This window comes from Engraulis encrasicolus, chromosome 2 (genome assembly GCF_034702125.1).
Source record: "Engraulis encrasicolus isolate BLACKSEA-1 chromosome 2, IST_EnEncr_1.0, whole genome shotgun sequence".
Lineage (NCBI taxonomy): Eukaryota > Metazoa > Chordata > Actinopteri > Clupeiformes > Engraulidae > Engraulis > Engraulis encrasicolus.
This window is the reverse complement of record NC_085858.1, coordinates 8,805,129-8,815,128: the sequence shown is the minus strand read 5'-3', so window position 1 is coordinate 8,815,128 and position 10,000 is coordinate 8,805,129. Positions and strand designations below refer to the sequence as shown.

At 45.1% G+C, this 10,000-nt stretch overlaps 1 protein-coding gene across 1 annotated transcript in view; it reads left to right on the top strand.

The window, feature by feature from the left end:
• The first annotated feature begins 1,693 nt into the window (after positions 1-1,693).
• The window catches only part of LOC134467504 (cytoplasmic phosphatidylinositol transfer protein 1-like), a 41,340-nt gene continuing 33,033 nt past the window's right edge, over positions 1,694-10,000 (top strand). The window contains exons 1-5 of the mRNA XM_063221374.1: positions 1,694-1,849; positions 2,396-2,558; positions 3,198-3,346; positions 7,861-7,949; positions 8,983-8,990. Of these exons, the coding sequence (XP_063077444.1) occupies positions 2,511-2,558; positions 3,198-3,346; positions 7,861-7,949; positions 8,983-8,990 (294 nt within the window). The 5' untranslated portion in view covers positions 1,694-1,849; positions 2,396-2,510. The remainder of the gene's footprint in view (positions 1,850-2,395; positions 2,559-3,197; positions 3,347-7,860; positions 7,950-8,982; positions 8,991-10,000) is intronic.

Genomic DNA, 10,000 nt, shown 5'->3' with positions numbered 1-10,000 from the left:
GTGGAGAGAGAGAGAGAGAGAGAGAGAGAGAGAGAGAGAGAGAGAGAGAGAGAGAGAGAGAGAGGCGTGTGGCGTATACCATGCTGGGAGACTTGCATGGCATGTTAAAGCACGCTATTGATATTCATGTGTTTGTTTTTTGGCTGCATTACACATTTGCTTGCACCAAGATGTGAATCCACACATGCAGTTTATCATGTCACATAACTTCAAGGATTGTGAACACAAGCCAGAGTGTACAGTGTACACTCTGGCTACAGTAGGCTATGCCCTTAACATAGCCTACACAAAGTATGGAGTACAATTGATTATTACTCTGTAAAATACTGTAGGCTATTACAAATTGCTTTTTGGTTATGCTATAGAGAACAAGATTACCCTAGAAAATGTGGTATTGCAACACATGCAGTTCACAGTTTCTTTTTGGCATGTGTGTACACACACACACGTGCCGTGCGCACACAGGCACGACCTACGCACGCATGCACAACCCAAGCATGCGCACGCACACGCACACGCACACGCACACACACACACACACACACACACACACACACACACACACACACACACAGTCACAGACAGTCACACACACATACACACACACACAGAGTCTCTCTCTCACACACACACACACACATACACATACACACACACACACACACACACACACACACACACACACACACACACACACACACACACACACACACACACACACACACAGAGCATCCCATGGGGAATATTGTTCCTGAAATCCACCATGCCTTGGTAGGCCTGTCATTAGCCCTGCTTTGGCGCAGCATGTCTGAATGGCACTACGGTCGTACCCACCGCACAATGCACAGAATGTTTCAGACCACACAAAAATGATTTCTTTTGTTTGCACGTGTGCTTCGGCCATACGAGGGGGGAAACAGCATCCAGAAAGAAAGGGGAGGCACGGCCGCTAAGCAATTGCGAACCCAGCCCAAAATGGCACCATCTCACACACAATTTAATTAAATAGCATGTCATGCCAACAGGAATGCAGTGCAATCTTTGTCGTATATCTGGCCATTGAGCAGGATGACACATTCTAACAAACTACAGAAAAGCAAACAGCATGGCCATTCATTCTCTGTCCTGTTTATTTCTGCACAAACAAAGAAAGCAAACCAAGAAATTGCATTCGGTTTGAATTGATTTGCATCTGAGAGACATTCAATTTGTCACACTATGCTAAGTTAATATGTTCTAGTGTGAAAATTATAGACTTGGCCTATGGTCTACTTAAATTATAGTGTGTAGGCCTATTTACCTTAACCACCCCCATCTGATGTATAGTAACTTTACACTTTAACTTTAACACTGAAACATATTTTGAATATTAACAACTTATAGGCCTACACTGGAAATAGGACACACTTTGGTAGGCCTAGGCCATAGCCTACTGTATCTATCTATTGTGTCTTTTGTTAGGTGTGTGGCACCTCTGTGTATGTCTAAGACGAGTTTCTAAGATGTGTAGGCCTAGTCTTAGACGAGATCAATGGAACCATCTTAAATATTTGAATTCTCCAAATGAAACGGCTTTGTTAGTAGGCCTAGGCTATTCAGTAGTCTTGAGTTGTTCCTTGCGAGTAGCCTAGGCTACCCTAGACCCAGTTAATACGTTTGCCTCTAGAGGTCAGTCTGTAGACCTAATAGCTTTAGCTAGTAGTGCGAAGACCTTGGTTCACTTCAGCAAACCCAACAGTCCAGCTCGCAAGTTTAATAATTTGTCTGGTCACACAGTTATGGCATCGACTCATTCTAACGGCGACAAATAACCTCAACTAATTGGAGGTTAACCATTGACAAGAATCAGGTAAGCGCTTTCGAACGACATAAGCCAGGAAGAAGTGGGTTAAACTTTGAAAACGTAGCGGTACACTTTCGACCATTTCCTTTCGCTAACCCCACCGTTCTTTAAGTTGGGTGCGTGGATTAAACATGCCTTTAAAACGAAGTTATCTGATAAAATGTTCGCGTGGGTGGTTATTTGTATTATGTACACTGGTGAAAGTCTATATTTTGCACACAAGTCGATATGTAGGTAGTCTATAAGAAGCATATTTGATAAGATCCGTAGGGTCGAAGTTGTTGACGACTGCTGCTGTGGAAGCCAAGCAGCCGGCATGACGTATTGATCACTGTGATTGATCCTATTGTAACACATTCGCCGGCAATTCTCAGTTTAGTTACTTTGTTGCCAAGCGTTAGGTGATGGCGCGTGCTCCTCATGGATAGGCAGAGTGAGATCATTTGTATCTCAGTGAAATGCCGTCTGATTTGTTACTTCGATTGGTACAGTAGCCGAATGGACAAATAGGCAACATTTCAACACACTCGAAATCTCTGTTTGGTTCCATAGCTTTTGATCGACGAGGCTGTGAAAATTCAAATTCAGTGTTGAGAACTCTACACATTGGAACTCACAACCCTCTCGTGAACTTTGCGGAGGAAGGCTTTGACGTGGGGCCGACGTCATGCTCGTGAAGGAATATCGCATATGTATGCCCCTGACCGTGGAAGAGGTAAGAATCCAATCGACTTCCACTTCCTTCATTCCTCCCTTCCTGCTCTAGAATCCTGTCTTTTTAAGACACCCAGCAGACCGTGGGAATTCAACTTTGCCATCTATCCTCATGTCCTTAGTAGGCCTTTGTGCTGTATATTTAGTAGGTAATTGCAAGCAAGGCTATTGCAAACAAGCCCTAGATGACACCAATGTGTCACTGAACCTAATAATCACACACACACACACACACACACACACACACACACACACACACACACACACACACACACACACACACACACACACACACACACACAAAACAACACACACACACAAAACAATACACAAAACAACACACACACACAAAACAACACACACACAAAACAACACACACACACACACACACACACACACACACACACACCCACACACACACACACACACACACACACACACACACACACACACACACACACACACACACACACACACAAAACAACAACACACACACACACACACACACACACACACACACACACACACACACACACACACACACACACACACACACACACACACACACACACACACACACACACACACAGCACTATGCAATATGATGTGGTGTTTTTTTGTTTTGTTTTTCCCTACTCAGTACAGGATAGGGCAGTTGTACACAATTAGCAAACACAGTCACCAGGAGAGTGACACAGAGGAGGGGATCGAAGTTCTCCGGAATGAGCCGCACTACGACCCTACCCATGGCCAGGGCCAGCACACGGAAAAGAGGGTACACCTGTCCAGGTGAGGCCTTTTTGGTGCACTGTTTTCTTTTGCTTACACCACACTGACAGACGACAGTTAGTCAAATAATCCAGGGTATCTTGTTAAATGTGAAATGTTCATTTGTATGTATTATTAATCACTTATTGTGACCAGTCCATCACTGGTACCTGTCATCTCTTGCACTTTGTCAGTCTGTAAAATGTCAGTCCTGTGCATGTCTATGTCTTGGCATGGTATACAGAGAGAAACGTAATTTCATTTCCCTTGTATGACTTGTGCATATGAAGAAAGTGACAATAAAAGCTGACCTGACTTGACTTGATCTAAACCAAAGTGGCCTCGTTTACATGAGCCATTTAATTCAGAATTAATTCAGTTTCATTCTGAATTGAATTTAATTCGGCTTTGAAAACATCACGTACAGTCTCAACAATTCGGAATTACAGGAAAGTGCAATGTAAACTCGAAAGAACTCTGAATTGTTAAATCAGAATAAAAAACAACAGCTTGAAGAACACATTTTCTAACTACCAAATTAGCTTAATTGACTTTCATTACTGAGTGTCTGTCAATAGTTTCTCATTGGCTATTTGTGGTTTATATGCATAACTGCCCTAATTTGTTCAGATGTGAGAAAGAGAGAGATGTGTTCAGTTGACGTTCAGTTTAGTTTCACCAACTGTCTCTTTATGCTTCATCAGGAGATTGTGATGTGTGAACTGGGAGGCCGTGGCTGATTTGACTGGGTGCTAAAGCCATTTCCTTGAGCGTTGGCTATAATTAGGCGTCTTCTCTCTTGGATTATAACAATTGGCGGCAGACAACTGCGGAGCCAAGACTACCATTATCTTTGAAACTAAGTGACGGTGCAGTAATTGGTTTAGTTTTCATTAGAGGGAAAAAATCGTTAGATTCTGTCTGACCGTCACTGCCTTAAGTTAACAGATGTCAACAATTATGCCACTCACACCGTGCCCCAACTCCGTAAACATGTGCGTAAAAAAGAGCCTTCACTCTCCGCCAATATAACCGTCTCCTATTATTTATTTCTTTCAAAAGGAGCCTGTTCAGTTGCCAAGCAACACCTCCTAACCGTTTTGTTTTAGTTATGGTCAGGGGCTGCTAAAGCGTTCAAACCAAACCTCAAAGCACTCTAGTTATATATTTATAATCTCTATTTTTAAACACGTACTACTTCCAACAATATTCACGATTAAATGGAAGACACTGTTGATAGACAGTTGCAGTTCCTTCCTTTCTAAAAGAAGGCTGGAAAAAATAGAGAACAGGCTTCTTGAGAAGTGGTTATGACCACACTTGTCTTTTGCTTATGAGGGCAGCTTTTTGCCTGTCATGCGGTGACCTCTTTCGTTAATCGATTTGTGACAGATTTTTTTGGGCTCTTTCATTATATGTTTTTCATTCATTTTATTATACCATACAATGCATTTACACTTCTCAATGTGAGGTGTGTTGGGTGTAACCAACGATTCAATATATTAGACAAATACTGTATATTCTGCCAGAAATGTCCATTACACACACACTTTTATTGCTCACAATATTTCAGCCTTCTCTCTCCTTAATGGACGGTGTGCAGGATATTTGTGTAACTATGTGGCATTTTACATTCTCGCTCAGTCATAAGCAGTCATGCACACTGCCACACATGCATATGATCTACCCCTCTCTCCCTCGCACGCTGCATCCCCACCGCTCCTCATCTCCTTCCTTAATCCAGGTTATGCTGACACGTTTGTTTGTCGTCAACATTTCATTTAGTTGCATCATGGTTCCTGAGAGTGTGCATGATCTTAAAGCTTGAGATTGGTTATGGTGTGTGAGTGTGTGTGCGCGCGTGTGTGTGTGTGTGCCTGGGTTTGAATGTGAATGTGTTTGTGTCTGAATAAGTCTCTGTGTGTTTGTGCTTGTATATGTCTGTGTGTTTGTGTGTTCGAATACGTTTGTGCCATTATGTCTATGTCTCTGTGCCTTTGTGTGTGCATGTGTGATTGTGTCTGTGTGTGTTCGCGCGCATGCGTGGGTATATTTGTGCGAGTATGTGTACATGTGTGGGTGTATTGTGTGTCTGTGTGCGTGTTGTGTGTAGGGATGGCAGGGATAAATGCGGCAGAAATTTGGGTCTTGTCAAACAACGGCGGCGCTGCCTGTGATCCGTCACTAATTGATGACGCACCGGCTCATCTGCTCTGAGAGATCTGCTGCGCCACTTAATTGGAAGGCAGGCCGATCGATCACCAGGGCCTCCGCCACCACCACCACCGCCACCACCATTATCATCCCCACCCAGCTATCTATAGGAACGAACGCTCGCTCGTCAGGGGAGACAGCCATGTGTTTTAGGCAATGCTGCTGCTGCCACCTCCACCACCACCACCACCTCAGTCACCTCCATCTCCACCACCACTGCTACCATGGTCGACTGTTATCTCCGACTTAAGTGATTGGACGGCAGGGAGTTAGACGGGCTGGCTAGCTATCTATAGGAATGAACGCTCGCTCGTCAGGGGAGACAGCCATATGGTTTTGGCAATGCTGTGACTGCTACCTCCAGCACCACCATCACCATCTCCACCACTGCAGCTAGTGTGGCCGTTATATCTTCGACTTAAGTGATTGGATGGCAGGGAGTTAGGTGGGCCTGCTAGCTATCTAGGGTAATGAACGCTCGCTCGTCAGGGAAGACAGCCATGTGTTTTTTGGCAATGCTGCCACCTCCACCACCACCGTCACCACAATGTTCACCACTGCAGCTTGTTTGGCCGTTATGTCTTCGACCTAAGTGCTCGTGGTGATTGGATGGCAGGGTGTTGGGTGGGCCTTGCCGGCCTGCCTGTCTGCTTGTCTGCCTCAATGTCTGTCTGGGGCATAATTGCCTTTCCCTCGCATGTCACAGAGCACACATTCTTTCCCCTGGATACCAACAGGCTAATCCCCAAAAGAGATAGTACTGGTGTCATCAATACCTGCAACAGTATCAGTAGTAGCGGCAATGATGTCTCTCATCATGTTAAAGAGTCTTCGATTGTTGCCGTTATGTGGTTGTAATGCTCTGTCTATTAATACAATCTTCAATATCAGAGAGATTATTCACATTTCAAGGTCCATTTTTAAAATAGTTCAGCACTTTACATTTTACTTTACGTTACACTGAGCAGATTCATCTATTTAAGGCGGCTCGCAATACTTTTCGTTGCAGTTCCCAGAGCAATAGTGAATAGTTATACAAATGTAATTATCACCCCATTAGACAATTAGAAAAGAGGGCTTCATTGTTGGGGAAGACTCACATCTCAGTGTACCAGTACTGTGTGATACTGCCATCGTGTGTTTTTTTTTTCATCTCATCTCAACTGTGTTCATTCAGTCTCTGGTTAGCGTGCATTTCATAGGCCATATTAGACTGAGCCTCATTGGTTGATTGGTGCAGTTCAAAGGTCAATGATTTCTTGTGCAACTGATGACTGCATGGGTTAATTGACTATTGTCTATGCCAACCAGTGGTTATGGGGGACGTTTACTTTAGTGTGGGTGTGGGTCCAATTGGTGGAGCACAGAAATGTAGTAAGATGAGGGCTAGTTATTTGTGTGTGTGTGTGTGAGTGCTTGCGTGTGTTTGTGTGTGTTTGTCTGCGTGTATGCATGCATATATATATTAATCATACAGTATGCATGCGTTCATTCGCTTTCAGCTCACTTGCGTTGCTGATGAATCGATGTCACACAACCAAAGTTTGAAAGACGTATACATGTAGATTTCATTTTAAAATTCTGGAATGGTTCCATTTTTGTTGTGTATTTATTTCCCCCCAGCTTTTTTCCCCTTTGACATTGTTATATTGTTGGGGTAGGTAGCTACACTATACATCACACTGGGGAAAGTAATGACAAAATGGGCCCTGACAGACTTATTAGGACCCTGCAAAACAGAATGCAGGAGTCTGGCACCGGCTCCACGTTTCCTAGAAGAGTAGAGGAGTAGTTGTTTGAATGAGTTATGATTGTATGTCTGTACCCTAGTCATTTATTTTTCAGCCGTTTCAGCTCTCTCTCTCTCTCTCTCTCTCTCTCTCTCTCTCTCTCTCTCTCTCTCTGTCTCTCTCTCTCTCCTCTCTCTTTTCTCTCTTTTCTCTCTCTCCTCTCTCTCTCTCCTCTCTCTTTTCTCTCTCTCCTCTCTCTCTCTCTCTCTCTCTCTCTCTCTCTCGCTCGCTCGCTCGCTCGCTCGCTGGCTCTCTCTCTCTCTCTCTCTCTCTCTCCTTCTCCTGTCTATCTGTATTGGTGGTATGTGCTGGTGTGCCAGAAATACTCAAGAGCTGAAGCAGTAAAGCTAGCTCATTCACATCATTCAGTACGCTGTGAGCAGTGTGCACTGCAGTGGTGTCTTTGCCATGAAAATGTATACGGTGGCTGCCGGTGCTGGGTGCTGGGTGCTGGGTGCTGGGTGCAGGCTGGCTGCCGCGGCTGTTTATGTTATTTCTATCTCAATCATGGTGTGTGATGACATTTTGCAGCAAGCTTCCCGGCTGGGCCCGCTCCTTCGTCCCACGTATTTTTTACATCACGGAAAGAGCCTGGAATTATTACCCCTACACTATAACCGGTGAGCCTCAAAGCAGCAGCCCCTCTCTCTCTCTCTCTCTCTCGCTCTCTCGCTCTCTCTCTCTCTCTCTTGCTCTCTCTCTCTCGCTCTCTCGCTCTCTCGCTCTCTCTCAGTCTCTTGCACAATCACATGCACTCTCTTTCTTTCTCTCTCTCTCTTGCTCTGTTGTTCTCTCTCTCTCTCTCTCTCTCTCTCTCTCTCTCTCTCTCTCTCTCTCTCTCTCTCTCTCACGCACTCTTCCCCTGCAATCTAGAGGCATGGACTTAGCTGTTTTTCTCTTCATGACATTTCTCCATGCCACCTCCTCAGTATGTATGGTGTGTGCAGTTCTCAAAAAAAGGCAGCATGCTTCATAATATTTTATTTTTACACACAAACACACATGCGTGTGCGCACACACACACATGCGTGCACATACACACACACACACACACACACGAGGGGAACATTTTATGATTGGGTTCATTGTGAAATGATGGATGCTAACTGAACCATCATTGAAAGGCGTAATGACATTAATAAAGACACTGAGACTGAGTGACGGCATGTAGTAAATGTGGTCACACGTTGAAGCGTAACACACACCGGCAACAGTATCAGTGTCTTATGTTCACTAAGTGTATCTTCGATTAAATACAATCTTTCTTTCTCCTCTGCTCTCTTTCTTTCTCTCGTCCTTTTGCTCTCTCTCTCTCTCTCTCTCTCTCTCTCTCTCTCTCTCTCTCTCTCTCTCTCTCTCTCCATCTCTATTCATCTCTCACTGATGCCAGCAATAGCAGTGTCTTGTGTCCGCTTACCTGGAACTGCACGAGCTTATGATAGGCCTGGGGGGGTGTCAGTTTTGCGTGGCTGTAAATCGCTTTGCGTCAAGGTCTCTGCATGCCAAGTGGTTATGTAATGTAATACACTCATGTCATGTCTTACGTCTGTGTGTGTCTGTTTTTGTTTTGTTTTTTCCATGATGACCTCCACTCCATACCAATGTGTACCATACCATCTCCATGGTGTTGGATGGCCTGATGTTCTGCTACAGAATACACAGTAAGTCCCTCTGTAAGCCTTAAAAGAGTTTGTAAGCAGTGGCAGGTTGGGGTGCTCCCGTCCTGACCCAGTCATTTCTGCCCCCTCCTTTTCACTGCTAGTGAATTTGTCACTTGATACGGGGTCTGTAGCACATGCTGAATGTTTCCGCTCATGCCAGTGCAATGCCCCCAACCCCCCACCCCCCCCCCCCCTCTCTCTCTCTCTCTCTCTCTCTCTCTCTCTCTCTCTCTCTCTCTCTCTCTCTCTCTCTCTGGCCTGTGTCACTATCACTAAGTGGCAGCCAAAATGTTTAGCGTGATTGCGAGACCGGCCCATAAATCTGACTGTGTGTGTGTCTGTCTCGCTGTGTGTGTGTGTGTGTCTGTGTGTGTGTCTGTCTCGCTCTCTGTGCGTATGTGGGTGGGTGTGTTGGGTGTCGCAGGGATCTTATAAATGTTTATGCAGCCCATGAAGCGCCGTGTCATGACAAGCAATTACAGTTCACCCCTATCACCAGCTGGGAGCTGTAATGCCATTACGCTACATAGGGAGAGTGCCCAGAGAGGAGGGGAATGGAGAGGGAGAGGAGAGGACGGCGGCAGCCATTACTATGAAAGCATTTAGCCAAATGGGAGTGTGTGCGTGTATGCGTGCATGTGTGTGTGCGTGTGTGTGTGTGTGTGTGTGCGCGCGTGCGTGCGTGTGTGTGTGTTGTGCTTGTTGTGCATACGTGTGTCAGAGTAAGGGGGGGGCTGGGAGGATTAAATATTGTATGCATTCCGTGTACAAGGTTGATCTATATAATGGCAGTATGGGAGAGAGGGATAGAAGAGGAGCGCGCGCACACTCGACAGGGCCTTTATGTAATGCCATTTCATTTTCCCCACCACACCACAGTCGCTCCAGGGAATTCTGCGCTTAAGTACACTATTGTGGATGTGAAATGTGGGGATTTGTTGAAAATCTGTCGGTGAATCTTTACAGTTTCGAGTGGCTGATGGCTGTCACTGCCTGGTGACATGTTTTGT